The following is a 23,217-nucleotide window of genomic DNA, read 5'->3' as shown; positions in this document are numbered from 1 at the left end:
ATTCCCAGCCTGAGTGCTGCAAACAGATTTTAGCAAAATTAGGTCAACTGTTAATACAATCAGGCCTGAGGCAAGGGAGGAGGGTGTAAACAAATGAGATGCTTACACGTGAACACAGTCAGGGGTGATGGTGAGGATTTTCAGGGTGCCAGTTAGCACTGAGAACGTGAGCCTCCAATAATTATCACTTTCTGGAATCCCCGCTCCCAATCTATTCTCTCCACCGCTCTACTGCCCACAGTACCCCATGCCTGGCAGATACAGATACTCACCCCTTACTGCTAAAGTATGTGCTAGGAGTTTCTCTTGTCATTTACACAGCCTTCTGTGCTGAGGTATCTGTTTAACCTGTAAGAACTATTTCTGGGCCCTCCTCCCTTCTGGTTGTAGCCAAAAACTGCCTTAGCTGCCTCACCTATGCACAGACACTACATAGGGAGCGGCTCTCCCCACAACTAAGCTGGGCCAGACTCTTCTCCCACCTCCCCCAGCCTCCTTCTGTGCAACTTCTAGCATTCATCTCCTGGCACGTCTTCCTTGCTGGGCCTTACACTGAGTGCTGATGACAGATGAACAAAGCTGTGTCTGCCCTCAAAGAGTTTCCAGTTTAAAGAGTAACAGACAGGAAAACAGATTGTTATACAGAAAGCAGGTGCAATTACTTTGCTGTGCACCTGAAACTAACACGATATTGTAAATCAACTATACTTCCAAAAAAAAAAAAAAGCCAAATCTGAAATAACAAACGGTACAAAGGGCTGTGAATCCCCAGAGGAAAGTAAGAGGGAAGGGTTGAGCATGCCTGGGAAGGGTTGAGCATGCCTGGGAAGAGGCTGGAAAGGCATCCTAGAGAAGGCTTGAAGGGTGAGTTGGAACATAACAAAAAGGAGAAAGAGGGTAAGAACAGAGCTGACAGAGACCAGAGCAAGCTGTGCCAGAGAGGCAGCTACTCCTGCTTACTGAGGACTTTTCCCTATTACCTGAGCCACTGAGGAAGAAAGACAAGGCGCAGTCTCGTCTTTTCCTCTATCACAGCTCCCCCGGGCCTCGCAATTACTGGGCAGGCCTCTCTCTGCACCCTTCTCTGCACCCTTCTCTTTGTGCTAAGAGCACAAAGGGCACACAAGCCCTTAGCCCGAGACCAACCACAGCAGGCATTACACTAAAAACAGTAGCTACCGTTTACTTAGAGGAAACTGGGACACAGAGAACCTTAGGAATGTGCCCAAGGTCACAAAGCGAGTGAGTGATAGAGGCAGTTTGCTTGATTTCAAAGCTGAAACTCTTATATCTTGTTTCCTCTAACACAAGTAGAGGGTGGGATAATACAGTAGAAAAGAGCACTGAAGTGTAAGTTAAAGACCTAGGTTTAGGGGCTTCGCTGGTGGCGCAGTGGTTGAGAGTCTGCCTGCCGATGCAGAGGACATGGGTTCGTGCCCCGGTCTGGGAAGATCCCACATGCCGCGGAGCGGCTGGGCCCGTGAGCCATGGCCGCTGAGCCTGCGCGTCCGGAGCCTGTGCTCCGCAACGGGAGAGGCCACAACGGTAAGAGGCCCGCGTACCGCAAAGACCTAGGTTTGAGGCATGGCTCTGTTATTGAAAAGCTGAACGACGTCTAAAAATTCACCTCATCTGAGCCTCAATTTCTCCCTCAGTGAATCATTTGCTGCCCTAATGAGACATCAACTTAGGCCCCAAACTGAACACCGTCCTTGGGCCTCTATGTCTCAGAGCACACCTGACACCTGACTAGCGGCACGGCCAGGAGAGCCCCAGGTGGGCCAGCCTGGAGCCAACTCTGCAGGTGGAAAAGACGGGAAAGCACCTGTGCTGCTCTGTGGCCACATGGGGAGGACTGAGCTGTCTGCCATTGTCAGGACTCTGGGCTGAGCCAGTGTGATCCCTCTTCCCCCTTCCCAAGCTCTGAGGCTGCTGTGGGCAGATGGATCCCGCTCACTCAGCAGACACTCCCAGCTACTGTAAACAAAATTTTGATTTGCGATTTCTCAAACCTCAGACCGAAGGTGGGATTTTCATTAAGACTGGGCGAGGTAGCCGTGACTGGCAACTGAAGTCGGCCCAGATGCTCTGGGGGTGTTTACTACAAGCCTGTGATGAGGCCTGAGAACCACAGCCTGAAGCGCTCACCCTGGACGTAGAACCCAGGTCAGAGCCAACGCAGGCCATCACTCTAAGTCCTACATGAGTGCTGGGCAGGGAAGAGCACTGACCTAGGGATTTCAGTCCATGTGCAAATGGGAAAACAGAGCTGAGAGGGACACAGATCAAGGGATTCTTTGCAGATACCCACCAGGCATGGCCCCGCCCTTGCAGAAGTCTCCTGGCAAAGAGCTTCCTAGTATCTTCCTCAGGTTCCAGCTGGCAATTTTCAAAATGTTTCTTTAAGAAGCATCAGCAGGAAAGTATAAAAACAATCTCTGCCATCAGGACAGCTGCTGGATTCCAAAATCTTAGCTCCCAGGAGCACACCAACTCTATCTGAGTCCTTGAATGAGAGAGCCAGTAAGAGCCTTAACGACCAAGCCCATTTTACAGATGAGGGAAGCTAAATCTAGGCAGGAGAACTAAATTGCCAAAGGTCACTTGATAAGGCAAGGGCCAAATACAGAAATCCTAAAAGTACAGGATACAGGATACAGGAGGAAAGGACAGACCTCCTCCTGTCTTTTACACAGAACCCTTATCAACCAAAGGGTTCTTCCCCCAAATCATGGCATGTACAGCTGAAAGGAATTATAAGGATCCTTTAGTTCAGCTGTTTCATGATCCAAATCAGCAAACACATACTGAGAAAAGTGACCTACAACAGGTCACACAGTGAGTGGCAATTCTGAAGAGACCAAGGTGCTTTCCTAAACTTTATAAGAAGTTCTCTAAATGGAAGTCCAGGAGTTATAAAAAATCAAGTTGTATATAATGATGATGATGATGATGATGATGATGGAGATATAATCCACATACCCTAAAGTTCACTCTTTTAAATTGCACAATTCAGTGCTTTTAGCATATTCACAAGGCTGTGTAACCATCAGCACAATTAATGTTAGAACCTTATCATTACCTCAAAAAGAAATCCCATACCTCTTACCAGTCGCTTCCCATTTCCCACTCCCTCCAGCCCCTGTCAGCCACCAATCTGCATTTGGTCCCTATGGATTTATCTATTCTGAATATTTCTTATAAATGGAATCATACAATATGTGTCCTTTTTTATGTCTGGCTTCTTTCACTCCCTCAGTTCTTTCACTTTTTTAGGCCACTTTTTTCCAGGTTCATCCATGTTGTAGCATGTATCAGAACTTCATTCTTTTTTATGGCTGAGTAGTATTTCATTGTGTTTATATACCACAACTATTTATCCATTCATCCATTGATGGATATATGGGTTGCTTCCACTTTTCGGCTATTGTGAATAATGCTGCTATGTATATATACTTGTTTCAGTACTGTTTTCAGCTCTTTGGGTACATTCTTAGGCATGGAATTGCTGAGTTATATGATAATTATGTTTAATTTTTTGAGGAACACTATTTTCTACAGTAGCTGAATCTTTTTCATTATCACTAGAAACATACAAGGGTTCTAATTTCTAATTTCTCCACACCCCTGCCAACACTTACTTTCTGCTTTTTGTTTCTTTGTTTTCACTTTTATTGTAGTTATCCTAGTGGGTGTGAAGTATCTTCTTAGCTCTAGTACCCCTGCTCTGCCAATCTCAGAAACAGTTTTCTGCTGACCTCTGACCTCCCTTAGATGAGGTCATATGCAACCTATAGGCTATATGAAATGAGTCTAGGAGAAGATACTCCTGTCCTGGTATCAGTCTAACCTGCTTCACCAAGGCTCCTCTTGCTGGCTCTGACCTCTGGGACTCAGTACCATGCATGTACTCAGGATTCTGGTTCCTATGCTCTCCAGCCCTAGCTGATTTTTCCATATACAATCCTTGCTGACTTTAACCTGAAGTTTCTAATGCACCCTTTCAGATATGGTAAATCCTATTTTGATACAGAACATGTAACAGTCTGTTAATATGTCTCAGAAGACTAAGGAAGACTTTCAGGCTGCCAGAGGCCTCCCCTAACTAAGGTGTGACAGAGGAGAGTCTCTGCAAAGATAGGCTAGCTTTCACTGCTGGGTTTGATTCTTCTGGCAGAAGTGTTCTTGCTGGTGTACACAAAGAGAGGGGAAGAGGCTGTTAATGGAGAGAGTTTAATAAAGCCACTTCCCATTTTTCAAGAGTCAGCTCAAGAGTGATCCTCTCCATAAAGCTTCTTGGTCTGCAAATGAAAACTCCTCCCTACTTTGTGCTCCCACCTGAACTATGGAATGACTTACACGACAGTTATACCACCGTATTTGTTGACCATTTATTCAATTTGTTGACATGCCAATCTTCATTCAGACGGAACTTCTTGAGAGCAGGGACCCTGTCATGCATGGTGGTACACAGTAGGTGCTCAATAAATGTTAGTGGATGAATGAAAGGCCATTGCTCAGTACACAGGGTGGGTCTCATATAAAGAGTAGTGCCTTCGTTGTGTCATTTATTCAAAACGTATAAATGAATCACAAGAAAAAATGTGTCCTAGGACCAAAAACAGGGCAACAAAGAAGATGGAAATGGTCTTCTCCCATGTTGCTCTGTTTCACGCTTTCAAAAGATATAGACCTCCTGGAAAAGGCAAAACTATGGAGAAGTAAAAAATCAGTGATTGCCAGGGGTTGAGGAGGAGAGTGGGATAAACAGGTGGGGCACAGAGGATCTTTAGGGCAGTGAAACCATTCTGTATGACACCACACAGATGGATACACATCATTATACATTTGTCCAAATCCACAGACTGCACAACACCAAGAGTGAACCTTAATGTAAACTTCAGGCTCTGGGTGATAATGCTGTGTCAGTGCAGGTTCAGCAGTTGTTATAGTGCACCACTGCGGTGAGGATGCTGATAATGGGGGAGGCTGTGCATGTATGTGGGCAGGAGGTATATAGAAAATCTCTGTAGCTTCCACTCAATTCTGATGTAAACCAAAAGCTACTCTAAAAAATAAAGTCTAGGGACTTCCCTGGCGGTCTAGTGGTTAAGACTCCGTACTTCCACTGCATGGGGCATGGGTTCAATCCCTGGTCAGGGAACTAGGATGCCGTGCAGTGTGGCTAAAAAAAAAAATGAAAATAGGAAATTCCCTCGTGGTCCAGTGGTTAGGACTCAGGCTTTCACTGCTGTGGGCCTGGGCTCGATCCCTGGTTGGGGAACTAAGATCCCACAAGCCGCGTGGCCAAATAAATAACTAAATAAATAAATAAAGTCTGTTAAAATTTTTTTAAACCACAGAAAGTACAGACCCATCCACCTCTATTGATATATCAGCTTGGGCACTTGTCAAGTCAAATGCACGGACAGGGAAATGTTATACTGCCCCTGACCCTGGCTGCCAGCTGCTTCTCTGGACTGGTTCTTGGCTCTATAGCATTCTGCTGCTGGCATCCTCAGTTGATGCCAACAGCTCCCAAAGGGCAGGGAGTAGGCCCTAAGAGCCTGTTTGGTCAAGACTAATTTTCTAAGAAATCTTACTACTTCTGTGCTGAGTTCACTTAGAATAAAAAAGGTTGGCAAGGTTGGCCCTTCCCACCTTGCAGATCTTCAGGAGTTGAAGCACCTAATACCCTCAACTAACCCTGGGTTGAAGAGACCAGACTTCCTTGGTCTGAGTGTGTCTCTATCGATTCAGTGAAAGCCTGCTTAATCCCGTTTGTTTGTCCAAGGACACAAAATGTTCAGCCATCAGTTCATACCCTCTGCATATCCACAGCGAGAGCAGGAACAGCTTAAATGGCACTCAGCCCCTTTTGGGTTACTCTTTATACCTGAGCATGCCATTCATATTTTAGTGTTTGTATCCTTGCTCAGGTTGTTTCCTCCACCTAGAATGCCCTCTCCTGCCATCTCCATGGAATAAAACCCTATCCATCTTTAAAGGCAGAGGTCACATGCCACCTCTTCTAGAGGATGCCTTCTGTATCCCTCCCCTGGATCTCAGTAGCATTGTGTACCTCTCTAGAACATTCATTTTATCCCTTTAGGGCAGACCCAGGACCTCAACCCAGCCACTCCAACTGCCTTCGGGTCCATGGCACATCAGCAGCCCTTCTTGCCACAGGACTCACAGAGAGGAGGCCCAAAGAGCACTGTGTCCAGGGCCTTCAGCTGCAGCTTCTGCCGATGGCTCCGGTCTGTCATCTTTAGCACAGTCCCTGTCATGGTGGTGTTGGTTACAGCGAGCCTGTTGGGACAAAGAGTAGGGGCTCAGTTCCCTGCCGGCAAAGCAGGAAGGATCCTGGTAGGACTACCCACCTCGCCCAGGAACACTTCCATGACTTCTAGCTCCTGGTGACTGCTCCCCTCTGCACTCTAGTACACAGAGTCTGTACCAGTGGATCTCAACAAGCAGTGAACAGGACACATAACATTCACCAAGAATTTGTTCACCCTTCTCCCCATGTCCACCATCTCCTGAATATCTACTCTCAAAGGATTATCCATCTGTAACCATTCCCACACCCAACTGTAATTTTTCTGTTGCACTTCTCCTTCCAGGGATTATCCACTATATACCTGTCCCCATATTCCCACCATTTGCAAACACATTCGCCTGTCCAGCCCAGGTCAAAATGTTATGCCACATGACCCAGTGATTCTAGGGACCTCTGAATTATCCTAATCCTAACACACTGTCATTAAATATAAATCTGCTGACAACGAGCATTGCATTAGTCTTGTTATAATGCAATGCAACAAGCACTGCATTAGAACTTCTAAGCAATGAGAAATGAGAAAGGAGCTAACATTTAATAAGCAGCTGTATATATCTCATATTGTTCTGACACTTTACATACGATACCTCATTTAGTCCTCACACTTTGTTATTTGAGTAACAGTAATTTACTCCCAGTCAGATTACTATAATTTCTTATATTCTTTAATCATACTGTTAATAATAACTTAATAAGAGAGGACCTATAAACAAGGAAATGATATAGGAAAAACTGGACTTTGTTTCTCTTCTGCTGGAACATAGTAGATACAGAAGGAGAAGGGTATAAGATATGAAAGGTTGAAAAATCACTGATCTGGGTCCCACAAGTGAGCATTACCTACTGTACTAAGGTTAGTGCTCTTTTCTGATTCATAGCTTTGTTTCCCTAGGTAGAAAAGAAGCTTCTGACATCAGTGTGTCATTTATACTCCTGCCTGGGCATGTGGGCATAGCTACTTCTTTCTCTAGCCCTGGGAAGCAATCAAGCCCACCCACAAGAGCAGCAGTGAGACACTGTGATGGGGGTGGGGGTGGTCAGGAGAACGAGCTTCTGGTCCCAGCTCCGTCAGTGACTCACTTGTCTGACCATAAGCAGCTTGGTCTCTCCCCTGGGGCCTCAGTTTCCTTCTTTTACTTATGTAAATCATATGCTTCCTACAAAGCTGGGAGTTCTTCGGGCTCCTGTTTAGAGCACTTCTACCAGGTGTACTGGCCCCTTCATCTAACTGATCAAAATAAGTGTCATCTTTTCTACATTCTTTTTGTCAAAAAAACCTATGAACTTCTAAGCAATGAGAAATGACAAAGGAGCTAACATTTAATAAGCAGCTGTGTATATCTCATCTTGTTCTGACACTTTACATACAGTACCTCATTTAGTCCTCACACTTTAAGAACTCAGTTCTATTATTAGCTCCATTTTACAGATAAGAAAAATGAGACTTAGAGGTAAGTAACTTGCCCAAAGTCACGCAGCAAGTAAGTGGCAAAGGCAGGATACAACGCAAATCTGCTAGATCCGTCCCATTATACCACGCTGCCTAGGGATGGGCCTAGAAGCGCCCACACTCTACCCCACACCCTACTCTCTGAATGCTCCATGCTTCCTGCTGTCGCTAAGGTACCACAGCTTGTTTACCTCTACCCCATGCCCAGCCTGGTTGGGTCTGGTCTTGGATCTAATCCTAGTCACAGAATGGCCAAGTGAGCGCACTGCCTGAGAACTGACTTCTTATCCTATGTTTTCCAGTTTTAATCCAAGCCATAGCCGTTCTTCAAGATGGAATAGGCCAGGGATCCACAAGGCAATACTGCTATTTCCATGTGAAAGAAACCTAAATCCTGGAGCTTCATGGTCAATCATCTGTTTGTCTGTCTTTTCCACTAAACATGGAGTTCCTCAAGGCAAATGTGAGGTCTAATGCATTTCTTTGTCCTCAGGGCCCAGGAGAGAGCATGGCACATGGTAAGTGCTTGGTAACGTTTTGTTAAATAGAACTAAACTGAGTATTTCCAGGAAGCCTATTTTCAAACTACATGGGGCAAGAGGAAGAAGCAGTGAAAAAAGCAGGGCACTTAGAACCAGGCAGACCTGAGTTCAAATCCCAGCTCTGCCACTTACCAGCTTTGAAAAATCATAAAATATTTGAAGTTCAGTTTGCTTGCCCGAAAGTTGGGATAATAATTCCTTCCTCCCAGAATTGTGAGAATCAACTGAAATAATAGGTAGGAAAGTACCCTATAAAGGGATGTACAAACATTAAGATTATTACTCTCTCCAGAGTAGGGAGAAGCTGTGAATAAGAGGCTGCAGGCAGCAGAGGAGGGACCAGCCAGCTCAGCTAGGCCTGGACAGCAGCACCCGGTAGCCCTGTGGCTGGAGGCTGCAATGTGTGGGCATTCCAACAGCTTCCCCTTCCCCTTTCCCCTTTGCTGAAGCTCATAACCAGATGCACCTACATAATAAGATGACAGATTATACATAATCAGCACTTACCAGACAGTAAGCCCTTTGAGGGCAAGGGCAGGTTGTTGTCATCTTTATCCCCAGCACCCAGCAATAATACCTACCTTACAGGATTGATGTAAGAATTAAATGAGATACTGTACATAAAGTGTTGAGTAGAGTGCCTGGCATATACTAAGCACTCAATAAATGGTAGCTATTAGTACTAGTCCCAGGATTGATAGAAATATTAAATAAGAGAGTAGATGTGGAGTGTCCATATGCTTTCTAGCAAGTGCACAGTAAATGTGAGAAGTCTACAGATCCTGCCCTGAAAGGGGTGAAACTTCAGTTAACAGGTGAGAGCAAAGTGAGGGCAAGCCGACCCCAGCCCATTCCCCACACCCCCAGTGAGAGAACCCAGTCCCTTCCTGACCTCGGCATGGCATGGCCACTGAGCTGCAGCTTCCGGAATGTCTCCTCATACTGAGGCAGCTCCACATATGTGATCAGCCACTGCACCACCTCATCCACGGTCCAGTTGTATACTGCGGAAAGAGATAAGCAAAGCCATGACTCCAGAATGCAAGCACTGCTTGTTCTTACTGTCACAGTCTCCACGACCTTAACATTCACCACATGTCTACGTGTTTAACAGATCTCTCTCCCATAAAATCCCAAGTATGAAAGGGATACATACAGTACTTTTTGTTTGACCTATATGGGATGGACTTGTTCTTCCACTATTCAGGTATCTGGGATAAAATAATCCTTAATTATTATATAATATACTATATTATATATAGTATTATATTATATATTATTGCAATATAATAATAACAAATGATATTAATAGAAGCCATCATTTACATAGCACTTACTATATAACAGGTACTGTGCTAAGCACGTCACATATATTAGCTCACTAATCTTTGCAACTACCATGTGAAGGATATGTTCCACTTTATCCCTATTTTACAGATGAAGAAACTGACGCACAAAAAGGTTATGTAACTTTCCCAAAGTTATCCAGCCAGGAATTGGTAAAGCCAATTTTGGACTCAAGCAGTCTGGCGTCACAGCCCTTGCCCTAGCCTTTATGTCATAAATATAATACGTACATAACATTTTAAAATTTATATAAATAATATATATAAAGGATATATATATATGTGTGTGTGTATATATATATATATATATATATATACACACACACACACACATACACACATACATATATCCTCCCTGACACAGCTGGAAAGCTTCACGCAAAGGCAAATCTGAGCCAAATGATGGATCCAGATGACATCACTTAAGCCCTGAATGAGATCACACCTGTAGACAGCCCTATTCATATGTTTTTCAGTTTTGTGCAAAAAGTAAATTTCCCCTTCTGCTTATGTCAGATTGAAAAGATTTTCTGTCACAGTAGGAGCCAATTCTAACTAAAACAATTACTGAGTGATCATTCACAACATGGCAAATCATGTCATTACTATACATGGATCACTGTACCTAATCATTTCCTCAATACTATAAGACTGTGATTTTTTTAACTGGACAACCATAAAAATAATCCTTGTAAAATAATTTTAATATTTCTGTGGTATTTAGCCACATATATAACAAATTTATCTCCATACTTTATCAAGAATCAACAATAAAAGAACAGAAGAGGACTTAACATGCAAGGAATATGTTCAAGCCAAGTAAAAGTCAAATGACGTCATGATGTATTATATAAATCAAAGTTTCATAGGAGCTTGAACAGACAAAAATGGTGGGAGGACTGAGTCACCATATAGCACCCAGTAATATAGCTATGCTGAACTTAAAGAGCCTTGGGTGGGAGCAACTGGGTTTCAGCAAAAACGTGTCATTTTATTGGATTTAAAATTTGCTTTTATTTAATGTATTAGTGTGTTTTTGTTTATATTTGTGCACAAATTTTATATAGCAACTTAAACCTCATTTTATGTTTCTATATATTTAAATACCATTAAATAAAACCAGCTTTGCAGGCCCAAGATAAATGATTTCCCTTAAAAGGAAGCTGTACATTCCTCAAGTTGAAAACTACCGCTGTGAGCAGCAAGAAGCCAAAAAAGTTTTGAAGCAGAATGAAATGGTGAGATTTATCACCCTGCTCTCTTAAGATACATATCTTTCCCCAAAACTGTCCTTCATCAGAATGCTTTCTAATCTCCCCTTAATAGTCAGGAGACGTTGAAGGCAGGGACCACATCCTATTCATTTTTGCTCACCCCTTTGTCGCTAAAATAGTGCCTCTTATACAGTGGCATCAATAATAATTTACTGAAAGAATAACTACCCTAAATGAGGAGTTCCAGAAATGTTCTGAATGTGGGCCTCCAGACAGCAGCCACAATCTTCCCAGACAAATATACAGCTCAGGTGGAGTTTAACTTCTGAAATGCTTGTCCAAAACTCAGCATTCCTCTGGTAGGCACACCTCAGATCTTAGGTTGTTTCCGTCACTCTGATATAAACTAGAGAAGTTGGAAGGCTGGGCCCTGACCCTTCATCCTTCTACCTCCCATAGGGGAGCCCAGCACACGGTACAAAGCAGACACTCAGAGAAACATTCCGAATGAAACAATAGAAGACAAAAATGCTCTAATCTCTCCATGTCCCCAAGAAGCTGCTGGAGCTCAGGAGGAAAGTTCTGAAGCCAAGAGACTTTGAAGGTAGATTAGATCATTTGCAGAGGCACAGGAAAGGTTCCAGGAGAGGAAATGAGGCAGGTCTAGTGCACTCAGATTGATTGCATCCTAGAAGACAAGATCCCGGAGGCTTAGGCAGTGAGTGCTGAGTCAGTGCCTGGTTGAATATCTACTTTCCAGACTAGAATACATTGGAGGGAAGAGAAAGATTAATTTCCAAGAGATATGCTCAAATCCTAGGGCTTAGGAAAGGAGGGATGACAGAACTGGGGTTAAAGAAGTGTTGAGGAAAGTAGAATAGACTGGCCTTTTATTCCTGAAAATGAATGTATCTCCACATACATTATAAACATGATCACGTGCTACGGTCCAGAGTGTTAGGTAATGAAGGCTTAGCAGAGTGGCACAAGATGTGAGGCAGACAGACAAGTGCTAGCCTGCAAAGTGCAGAGAACACATTCCTGCCCCTACTGTCAAGGGAGCTCGGCCTCACCCAGCATGGCATATGGAGTACAAAGGCCACGTCACGTATTGTTGCTTGAAAGCCTTGAGGCCAGCGGTGCCACAAGGGTCTTCTGTCTACGGGGAAGACGACCTGATACAAGCCTGAGCATAAACGCTTGGCATGCAGGAACTCCTCCACTTGTGCCCTACACTGCAGTGGAGGCAGGAGTCACTCTAGACTGGGGTTTCTCAGTCTCTGCAGCACTGACCTTTTGGACAGGTTAATTCTTTGTTGTTGGGGGATGTCCTATGCATTGTAGGATGTTTAACAATAGCCCTGGCATCTACCCACCAGATGCCAGTAGCATGCTGCCAGTCATAACAATCAAAAATATCTCCAGGGCTTCCCTGGTGGGGCAGTGGTTGAGAGTCCGCCTGCCAATGCAGGGGACGCGGGTTCGTGCCCCGGTCCAGGAGGATCCCACATGCCGCGGAGCGGCTGGGCCTGTGAGCCATGGCCGCTGAGCCTGCGCGTCCGGAGCCTGTGCTCCGCAACGGGAGAGGCCACAACAGTGAGAGGCCCGTGTACCACAAAAAAAAAAAAAAAAAAAAAAAAACCTCCAGATACTGCCAAATGTTCCCCGGGGAACAAAACTGCCCCCCACTGAGAACTACCACTCTAAACACTACACTAAGTGAGGCAGAGGGTCTGTAAGGGGACCACTACACTCCAATAAGGATGGACTCTGAACATAGTCAGTCCCTACAGAACTACACTTTGCAGAAAAGGATGATGACTTCAGCATGTCAGGACAAACCTCAAGGCACTTGTTTTTTGGGTTTTGTGCTCCACATATTATTCTGTTACCTGGCAGATGCCCTACCTAGGTAAGGCTTGGCAGTATGGTGTTGCCAACTCAGAGTCACTGCAGTCTGAACAAACTAAGCCAGGACGAGCTGCATCCTTGTCAGACAGCAACGCTGTGTCCCAGCATGAAGATCTCACTCAACAGTCAAGGTGAGATATTAGGGCCCCTTGTTCCTAAGGTTCAAGTACCTAAAAGTTAAAAATCTTGTTCTGCTTTCTCATTCCAAAAGAGAAAATGGGAAGAATCTCTGAGCCAAAGTGAGGAAGAAGGTAACAGCAAGTACAGAGAGCTGTGGCTGACAGTAAAAGGAGACAGAATTTGGCCAGGGGAGCTTAGTACAGATAGAGACTCCAAGTGACTCACATGACCAAACCCCAGGAGGACATGCAAGCAAGAGAGAGTTTTCTAAGGTGATGATTCTCTCATCCCCCTACGCCTGTCCATTTTGCTCCTAGAGACATCAAAGACTACATCTCTGGGCAAAATGACAAACAATACTACACAGAATCGGAGAAAGCCAACCTCTGGAGTTTTCCACAACAAATAGTCCTTTTATAAAAAGAAATGTACAAGGTGACTGACTATGTAGCCTCCAACCTTTCTAATGACATAATCTACATGTAAAAAAAAAATTTGAGCACACGTCACCAATATATGAATATCTGTTTATAAATTAGATATATGTACTAACACTAGGTATACTGTAAAACATACATAAAAATTAAATGAGATAAAAATAAATGCAATATAAATACAAGCTATTATATTCTCTTGGGGCACCCCAGTTGATTGTCTTGTACAGTTGGAAACCCTTGACCCAAACTTCACAGCTTTACCCTACATGCTGCCTCTGTTATAGCTTTTAGCTTCTCAGTCTTCTTCTAGAATCAGTATCTTGCACTATTTACTTATTTATCCTTGAACATTGCTCTCAGACTTCTAGGTCTTTGCTGTTTCCGGAAAAGCTCTCTTCCCTCTTCCTGGCCTGATAAACACCAACTAGCCCTTAAAACCCAGCTCTACCTCTTCACTTATTGAAACTCTTTGGAGCCCATTTTAAAATCATGAGCAGGGGCTTCCCTGGTGGGGCAGTGGTTGAGAGTCCGCCTGCCGATGCAGGAGACACAGGTTCGTGCCCCGGTCTGGGAAGATCCCACATGCCACAGAGCGGCTGGGCCTGTGAGCCATGGCCGCTGGGCCTGTGTGTCCGGAGCCTGTGCTCTGCAATGGGAGAGGCCACAACAGTGAGAGGCCCACGTACCACAAAAAAAAAAAAATCATGAGCAAAGACACAGAACTATAAAGTGTGGGGCCTGTTCAGAGAACTCTGACTCCCGTTTGCCTGAAGTCCAAGGGTTATACATAGGGACAAGGAGGGTGAGGCACTGCTGAGGCCAAATGATAAAAGGCCTTGAAAGCAGTCGGTCCAAAACTCCAAAATCATTTATTCATTGGGGGGGAATTTTTATTGAGTACCTACTACTTGCCAGGCACCACTCTAGAAGCTAGGAATAAAACAGTGCACAAAAGAGTCACAGATTCCTAGTGTTTATATTCTGGTGGAGAGAGACAAACTAAAACACTGTAACAAATAATTGTATGTTGGGTAGTGATAAATACAAGAAGAAAAATAAAGCAGGGTAAGAGGATAAAGAGTAGTGCTATATCAGACCAGATCAAGGAAGGCCTCTTTGACAAGATGACATTTGAGGAGAAAATAAAATGAAGTCATGAGCCATGTGGATACTTGGGGGAAGGGCATTCCAGGCAGATGGAACAGTAAGTACTACTCCTAGCACATGAGCTATAGTGATACCTCCAGGGATATGCCAGAACAGATCCTTGGCCTTGGCCAATCCTTTTTCTTGTCAGAGAAAGAATAAGCAGTAAGAAATGGGCTCCTGAATCAGTATGTCTTTCCCCTAATGGACTGGTGGTGCCTCCAAATAAAGCCCTCACTTTTGTAGTTTCAAACTCACATCCCAAAAGAACTATGTCTGGCAGAAAAGTTACCAGTACCTTCTCTGCCTCTCTTTCACACAGCTGTTAGTCAGTGAGTTAGTCACTTGGTCAGCCTTTGGTCAGTCTTTTGGTCAGCCAGTCAGATATAGCACAATGGTTAAGAATTTGGACTTTGGAACCAAGTGACTTGGATTGAATTCAAGATTTGCTACTTACTAGATATAAGATCATGGACAAGTTACCTAACATTTCTGTGCCTCATTCTGTCACCTAATGGTGAGAATCAGAGTTCTCACATCCTAAGAGTGGAATGAAGATATGACAAGTTCCTAGCATACAGTAAGTGCTAAACAAATATTATCCATTATTATCACCATTCATTCATTCCTTCATTCACTAAGCTTTCACTGGTTTCTACTCTAGTAGATACTTGGTTGGTTACAGAGATAAATCTGGATGATCTCCATCCAGATCTCCAATCTGGATGATGGAGATAAAGGATAAAGGATAAATTCTTGACCACTGCGCCACCAGGGAAGCCCTGTAATAATTAATTTTGTCAACAACTACTGAGCTTTCAATATTTTATTGAGTTCCAAATGAGACAGCAGTTGTGATTTAAATTAAAAGCTAGTTCTAGGGCTTCCCTGGTGGCGCAGTGGTTGAGAGTCCGTCCGCTGATGCAGGGCACACGGGTTCGTGCCCCGGTCTGGGAAGATCTCACATGCTGCGGAGTGGCTGGGCCTGTGAGCCATAGCTGCTGGGCCTGCGTGTCTGGAGCCTGTGCTCCGCAATGGGAGAGGCCACAACAGTGAGAGGCCCACATACCGCAAAAAAAAAAAAAAAAAGATGTAAAAAAAGGAAAAAAAATTATTTAAAAAAAAAACAAAAACATCTTCTCAAGACAAAGTTCAGAGTGACACTAGAATACCAGGTTATTTTGCTTTTAGCTGGAATCATACTCTTTAGTTAGAATCAAAATTGATGGTTAAGGTGCCTTTGATCCATAAAAATGGGTAAAGAAATTATTAAGAAATATGCTTTGTTTGGCAGACAACATCTTTTTAAATCTCATGTCCACGAAAAGGGAGAAGAAACAGTAACACTGCACTTTGTTTACAAGAATGGAAGCCATGCTTTAGAAGGGAATCCTCTTAGGTCAATGCCTCCCACCACCCCTCACTACAAAGGGCATAGTTACTGTTTCCATTGGCTCAAACATACAAACAACAATTGTACTGCTCAAAGATTCTACAAAATTCACCTGGCATCTCTTCTGTTAAAGAACTGCTACTCTCCCTACCTCAAGGATCTTAGAGAGATTGGAATTTGCAGCACCCTTCAACTCTTGCCACACACACATACTCTCTTCTCTCACTATTACTACCCTACATAAGTCTGTGATCCAAACTATGCCAATCTGATTCTCCCTCCACTGTATCTGAATCTTGAGCAAAGACACTTAGAGATGAAGAATGGATGTAGCCGAGACATATGAGAGTTACTAATTAGAAGAGGCCAATCCCCTAGTCCCTGCTGCTGGGATCCCTGGAGTTGCCCTTGTTCTCAACTCTTCCTTAGCTCTACTAGTTCAGCTCTTCCTTACTTAATGACTTAATTTTGTATAATAAAGAATTTGGCTGGTTTTTGTCTTTAGGTCAATTTCCCTGATTATAGGAGTATCTTTGTTTTTATTTTTTTTAATTTTTTTTTTTTGTGATACACGGGCCTCTCACTGTTGTGGCCTCTTCCGTTGTGGAGCACAGGCTCCGGACGCGCAGGCTCAGCGGCCATGGCTCACGGGCCCAGCTGCTCTGCGGCATGTGGGATCTTCCCATACCGGGGCACGACCCCATGTCCCCTGCATTGGCAGGCGGACTCTCAACCACTGCGCCACCAGGGAAGCCCAGGAGTATCTTTGTTATTCATGGTGGGCCCTTGGGTCACACTTGAGTTCATGCTAATGAGATTACTCTGGATGGGGGCTGGTCACCAGAAAGATCAACCATGTGACTAGAGGACTGGGGCTTTGAGCCAGGTGATATCAGCCCAGCCTTTGGGGAGGAATAGAAGGCTGGCGATTGAGTTCAATCATGTGGTCAATCAATCATGCCTAAATTATAGGAAACCCCAATAAAAACTCTGGACAATGAGGCTCGGTTGAACTTCACGGTTGCATTGATGACCGATATGCCAGGAGGGCAATATGTCCTGATTCCATGGGGAGAGGACACAGAAGCTCCACATTCAGGACGCTACAAGACTTTTCCATATGGGTGTCTTCTTTTTGCTGGTCCTCATTTTTATCCTTTATAATGAAATTGTAGTCATAAGCATAGCACTTCCCTGAATCCCAAGAGTTATTTAGTAAATTATTAAACCTGAGGGGATTGTGGGAACCCCTGATTTTGTGGCCAGTTGGTCAGAGCACAGGTGGTCTAGGAACACCCAGAGCTTATGGCTAGTTTGGTGTCTGAAGTGACAGTGTTCTTGTTAGGTATTGTGCCCTTTTTTTTTTTTTTTTTTTTTTTTTGCAGTACATGGGCCTCTCACTGTTGTGGCCTCTCCCATTGCGGAGCACAGGCTCTGGATGCGCAGGCTCAGCGGCCATGGCTCACGGGCCCAGCCACTCTGCGGCATGTGGGATCTTCCCGGACCAGGGCACGAACCCGTGTCCCCTGCATCAGCAGGCGGACTCTCAACCACTGCGCCACCAGGGAAGCCTGTGCCCTTTTCTTATGAAGTCTGCACTAACCCTGGATAGTTAGTGACAAAATTGCATCACATTATTTCACTTAATCACTCTCTTTCTGCTTCATCTTCCTCATCTGTAAATGGAGAAAATCGTAATATTTAAACTTCATAAGGTTTTTCTAAGAAATAAGAGTTAATATTTGTAAAGCACTCAGAACACTGCCTAGCACATATTAAATATGATATAAACATTAGAGTAGTTTTGTAGTTGTTGTTGTTGTTTTTATTATTAAAGTCCAGAGCTGGCTAATGTAGAGATTATCAGGCTTTTCTGCTTAAATCTAAATAACACAGAGAGGGCTTCCCTGGTGGTGCAGTGGTTGAGAGTCCGCCTGCCGATGCAGGGGACACGGGTTCGTGCCCCGGTCTGGGAAGATCCCACATGCCGCGGAGCGGCTGGGCCTGTGACCCATGGCCGCTGAGCCTGCGCGTCCGGAGCCTGTGCTCCGCAACGGGAGAGGCCACAACAGTGAGAGGCCCACATACCGCAAAAAAAAAAATAAATAAATAACACAGAGAAAAGACTGGCCCCAACATTAGTCAGAAAATGTTAACAACATTAATCACATAGATGGTACTGGCATTAGTCAGCTAATGTTCTGAATACAAATGACCACTGCTGATATCTACATCATCTAGAAAAACTCAGGCCAGCCAGTTTGAGCCAGTGACAGAATTGTACTTGCTTTTTGTAGCTCTGGAAATCATAACTCCAGAGAGATTAGGGGCCTTACTTGGAATAATAAAACAAACTGTTGGGAGAAATAGTACACAGGAAGATTCTCACTTTTAGTCTGTCAAACCATCAGGCATGACACATGGTGAGCAAATCCTAAAATGGTACATATATACCACTTCTAGCTTAGCTATGAGCTACATCACTGTGCATTGAAATGTTTTTCTCTGCTCATCAGTAATGGGTACCAACTCTGCAAAACTCACTCCATTGTCTTCCATCTTCCTGTCATTTAGAACATGCTTGGAAGTGCTCCAATTAGTTGCTGAGTCCAGAAATAAAGTTCTTACCAGAAAATTGTCTTGAGCTGTTTTCTAATACTATGATTTAATCCCTCTGTTTCTGCCCGCTCTTGGTCACTTTCCCTTCCCAGCTACTTCTCTTTGGCTTTCAGAGAAAGCCAGGAATGCTCTCCCTGCCATCTTTCATTCTAAATTCCTACTTTTGACACCCACTCTTAAAACCCAGGCGCCATGGCCTCAAGTTATTACAGAAAAAGAAGAAAACTAAAATTAAATGGTACTGTTAGAAGATTTTTCCTGGCAGTGCTGGTATCATTCCAAAGATCATTTCTGTGCTTGATCTCTCATCAGTAGACAGCCTGAGTTGCTCAGGAGCTATTAAACAAAAGCTCCCACAAGGATAACAATTTCCAGAAAGCTATCTATATAGCTAAATTATGCTTCTTCTAAATTGATTTAAAAAAACAGAGTTAACAAGCATCAGCCTGTCCATCCTACAACCAGGATTAGAATCCAGGTCTTCCTGGGACTTTCCTGGTGGTCCACTGATTAGGGCTTCATGCTCCCAGTGCAGGGGGTACAGGTTCGATCCCTGGTCAGAGAACTAGATCTCACATGCCACAACTAAAAGATCCTGCATGCCTCAACTAAAGAGCCCACATGCCACAATGAAGATCCCACAAATGGCAACAAAGATCCCACATATCACAACTAAGACCCAGAGCAGCCAAATAAATAAATAAAATATTTTTTAAAAATCCAGGTCTTCCTGTTTAAATCTAATGTTCTCCATCTATATTATAGATGATCCCTTCCAGAACTGAAATTCCATAATCCTAGGTAAGAATTTTCTTTTTTAATTTATTTAATTTAATTATTTTTGGCTGCATTGGGTCTTCATTCCTGCACGCGGGCTTTCTCTAGTTGCGGCAAGCAGGGGCTACTCTTCCTTGCAGTGTTCAGGCTTCTCACTGTGGTGGCTTCTCTTGTTGTGGAGCACGGGCTCTAGGCACACAGGTTTCAGTAGTTGTGGCACGCAGGCTCAGTAGTTGTGGCGCACAGGTTTAATTGCTCCGCAGCATGTGGGATCTTCCCAGACCAGGGCTCGAGCCTGTGTCCCCTGCACTGGCAGGCAGATTCTTAACCACTGTGCCACCAAGGAAGCCCCTAGGTAAGAATTTAAACAAAAATAGAGACTGCCTCATTCCTACCAAAACTGGTTTTCTCTACAACCAGACCAGTGCTTTCAACCAAGGTGGTATGGAAAAGCACTGGCCTAGAGAGCAGAAGGTCCAGGTCTAAGTCTTGGCTCCACTATTTACTAAATACAATGAACAAGTAACTTTATAAATTTAGGCCTGAGGGAGGAGATATGGGGATATATGTATATGTATCGCTGATTCACTTTGTTATAAAGCAGAAACTAACACATCATTGTAAAGCAATTATACTCCAATAAAGATGTTAAAAAAAAATTTTTAATAAAATAAATAAATAAATAAATAAATAAATTTAGGCCTAAGGTTCCTCATCCGAAAAACCAGGAATGCTGGTGGTCACTTATTTTTCACTCTTCTTAGCATCAAGACATACCCTAAGAGACCCAGGGGAGAGATTGCTTCCATTCTTATTAGTATCAAAGGAAGCTCTAGCCATAGACACAAATGGAAAGGAGGCTAAGGCACTGTTTTTTCCTTCCCTGTCAAGCCTCATACAATTAGACATGCTCTTTCACTCAGAGTTCTGAAGCAAATGCTCTAGGAGAAAAAAAAAAAAAAGGTAATCATAGTTTAGCAGTCTCACACATGAAAAAGATCTAAAGAGCTAAAGTTTTAATCTTTTTTTTTTTTTTTTTTTTTTTTTGCGGTACGCGGGCCTCTCACTGTTGCGGCCTCTCCCATTGCGGAGTGCAGGCTCCGGATGCATAGGCTCAGTGGCCATGGCTCACGGGCCCAGCCGCTCTGCGGCATGTGGGATCTTCCTGGACCGGGGCACAAACCCGCGTCCCCTGCATCGGCAGGCGGACTCTCAACCACTGCGCCACCAGGGAAGCCCTAAAGTTTTAATTTAATAAGTTCAACATGAGTCAGCAGAGTGATTTGACTGCTGAAGGTACCACTATCTAATCAGACTGCATTAACAGACACACAGGGTCCAGAACTGAGAAGCGGATGGTTCCGCTCGGCTCTGTGCTGATCAAACCACACCTGGGGGTCTGCGTCCAACTGTAGGAGCCATGATCTAAGAAAGACATTAATAGAAGTGTCCATATGCAGGTGACCAAGATGAAGAGGAGGCTGGAAAAAAAATTTTTCTTCAAAGAACTAGGGCTATTTAACCAGGAAGAGAAGACTCGGGAGAGAGTTCAACTGTACTTCGACCCAACCTCTGAATCATCTGGGACTCAGCAGAGCCAGGACCAAGTGGGGAGCTTCAGAAGAAAGGGGCTGTCTCAAAAGGCCAGCAAGCTCCCTGTCTCTGGAGGTGGAGCAGCCAAAGCTGTGAGATTCCTTTGGGGGATGGGGGTAGCTGGTAAGGAGAGGTGTAGGGATAGGATAGGATTCGATAAGAATTCTAATGAGAACAACTCCAACTCTGTTTGGAGCATCTTCCCCCATTCTCAGCACAGTGACTCTCTTCAGTCTTATTCAGTCTCTATACAGTCTCTATTCAGTGACTGTATGTAGAACCATTTCAGTAATTTGCTCTTTACTAAGCATTTTATACTCATGTCCTTTAAAGGCCAAATTGCTACCCATCTTCTCTCTTCTCTAAACCTTCTGGCAACTAGGATTGACAACCAAGCTGCCTATTACCTTCTGAAGACTTCCATGCCTTCCACAAGTCCTCTACGCTGATGAGTTTATCCTCACCGTGGAAGGTGCTGTGTTTCACCGTTGGGTCGTGGTAATTGAGGTCTTCCCTCAGGAACTGCAAGGGAAAGCACACAAGTCACAAGAGATACCTGGAAGCCAGCCCACTAAGATCTCCTCACAGGTCACCTAGCTACCCACAGCACATCCCACCTGCCGGATGTACAAGTGTATCACATCACCCATGTATCCTTCCATGTGAATATGTCCTACTTACTAACTAGACTGCCTTTTCTTCTTTGTTATATGTTTCGCTTGAGAAAAAAATAAACGTGAATAAGAAATTCCTTCCTCATATTTTTTTAATTATGGAAAAGGAAGAATTAACAATTTTTGAGCACTCATTTACACATAAGCAACATTCCAAGAGTTTATATTTTCTCATCTAATCTTCACAACTAATGAATTATCACACCTATTTTACAAATGAGAAAAGTAATAGTCTTTATTTATTTATTTATTTAGGCTGCGTTGGGTCTTCGCTGCTGCTCGCAGGCTTTTCTATAGTTGCGGCGAGCGGGGGCTACTCTTCGTTCCGGTGCACGGGCTTCTCATTGCAGTGGCTTCCCTTGTTGTGGAGCACAGGCTCTAGGCGTGCAGGCTTCAGTAGTTGCAGCACGCAGGCTCAGCAGTTGTGGCTCGCAGGCTCTAGAGCAAGGCTCAGTAGTTGTGGCGCATGGGCTTAGTTGCTCTGCAGCTGTGGGATTTTCCTGGACCAGGGCTCAAACCTGTGTCCCCTGCATTGGCAGGCAGATTCTTAACCACTGCGCCACCAGGGAAGTCCAAAAACAGTAATGGTCTTAAAGAACACAGTTTGCCCCAAATTCTCAAAAAGTTTAAAGAGATTAAATTACTTGCTGTGATGATTTTAAAATATGTCCACAATTCTTTTACAATCCTTCCATAAAAGTTGAATTCTTCTGCCCTTGAATATAGGCTGACATTAATGACTCATCTTCTAACAAACAGAATGTGGCAGCAATGATGTCAAATGACTTCCCAGGCTAGGTTAGAAAAGGCAATATAGATTCCACCTGGCTCACTCCCTTTGGGAACACATGCCTTGGGAGCTCTGAGCCACCATGTAAGAAGCCTGGCTACCCTGAAGCTATCATTCTGGAGAGATAAGGTGTAAAGACTATTTAGAGCTAGCGATGTCTGAGCAGCACAAGCTGTCTGAGTCTTCCAGCCCAGGAGTTAGACATGTGAGTGACTGAGACTTCAGGTGATTCCAGTCCCTAGATTTTGAGTTACTTCACCTGATGCCAAGTGGACACACAGGAGCTGTCCCTGATAAGCCAAGCCAAGATTGCAGAAACATGATAAAATAAATGTTTTTGTTGTTTGGAGCCACTAAGTTTGGGGGAAGTCTGTTATGCAGCATTAGATAACTGAAACATCTGCCCAAGGTTACAGCTGATAAGTGATAGAGTTAGTATTCCAACCCAAGGTATCTGACTTTATAGTCTAAACTTTTCCCCTGTACTGCATATGCTGTCCTTTAGTTATGTGGATTTTTTTTTCACACTATATTTTTACAAGAAAAAAGAAAAGCAAAAGAAATCAAAGCTTTTAGAAATTTAACTGGTAATTAATTTCACAGATACCCATTCAGCCCAATCTTTAACCACATTAGTATGTATAAGATTGAACAGTGATCACTGCTTTCCACAGAGCCTCAAACATCAAAGAAATACACAACTCTGATCACTACTCTCACAAGAACACATTTTAGTAGAATTTTTAGGAAATGTCTCTTATCCTCCTTTCATTATCCCCAGGGTCCAAGAAAGGAAAGGGTCTGACTCAGAGTAATGTCAGTAAATGTTGTTGACTAAATGAACAGATGATTGACAGAATGG

The 23,217-nt window shown here is 43.9% G+C and overlaps 1 protein-coding gene across 8 annotated transcripts in view; it reads right to left on the bottom strand.

Annotated features, from left to right (window-relative positions):
• The window catches only part of STIM1 (stromal interaction molecule 1), a gene marked incomplete at both ends in the record, with an annotated part of 189,758 nt that overhangs the window by 24,885 nt on the left and 141,656 nt on the right, over nucleotides 1–23,217 (bottom strand). For 7 of the 8 annotated variants that reach the window (XM_079708330.1, XM_079708327.1, XM_079708329.1 and 4 more), the window contains 3 exons: nucleotides 6,197–6,312; nucleotides 9,228–9,339; nucleotides 21,299–21,413. In XM_079708330.1, coding sequence (XP_079564456.1) covers nucleotides 6,197–6,312; nucleotides 9,228–9,339; nucleotides 21,299–21,413 — 343 coding nt within the window. The remainder of the gene's footprint in view (nucleotides 1–6,196; nucleotides 6,313–9,227; nucleotides 9,340–21,298; nucleotides 21,414–23,217) is intronic. The other variant, XM_079708333.1, reaches the window with a different exon arrangement.

This window comes from Hyperoodon ampullatus (assembly GCF_949752795.1).
Source record: "Hyperoodon ampullatus genome assembly, chromosome: 7".
Taxonomy (NCBI): Eukaryota; Metazoa; Chordata; class Mammalia; order Artiodactyla; family Ziphiidae; genus Hyperoodon; species Hyperoodon ampullatus.
Note: the sequence above shows the minus strand (reverse complement) of the source record. Positions and strands in the feature narration are given on the sequence as shown.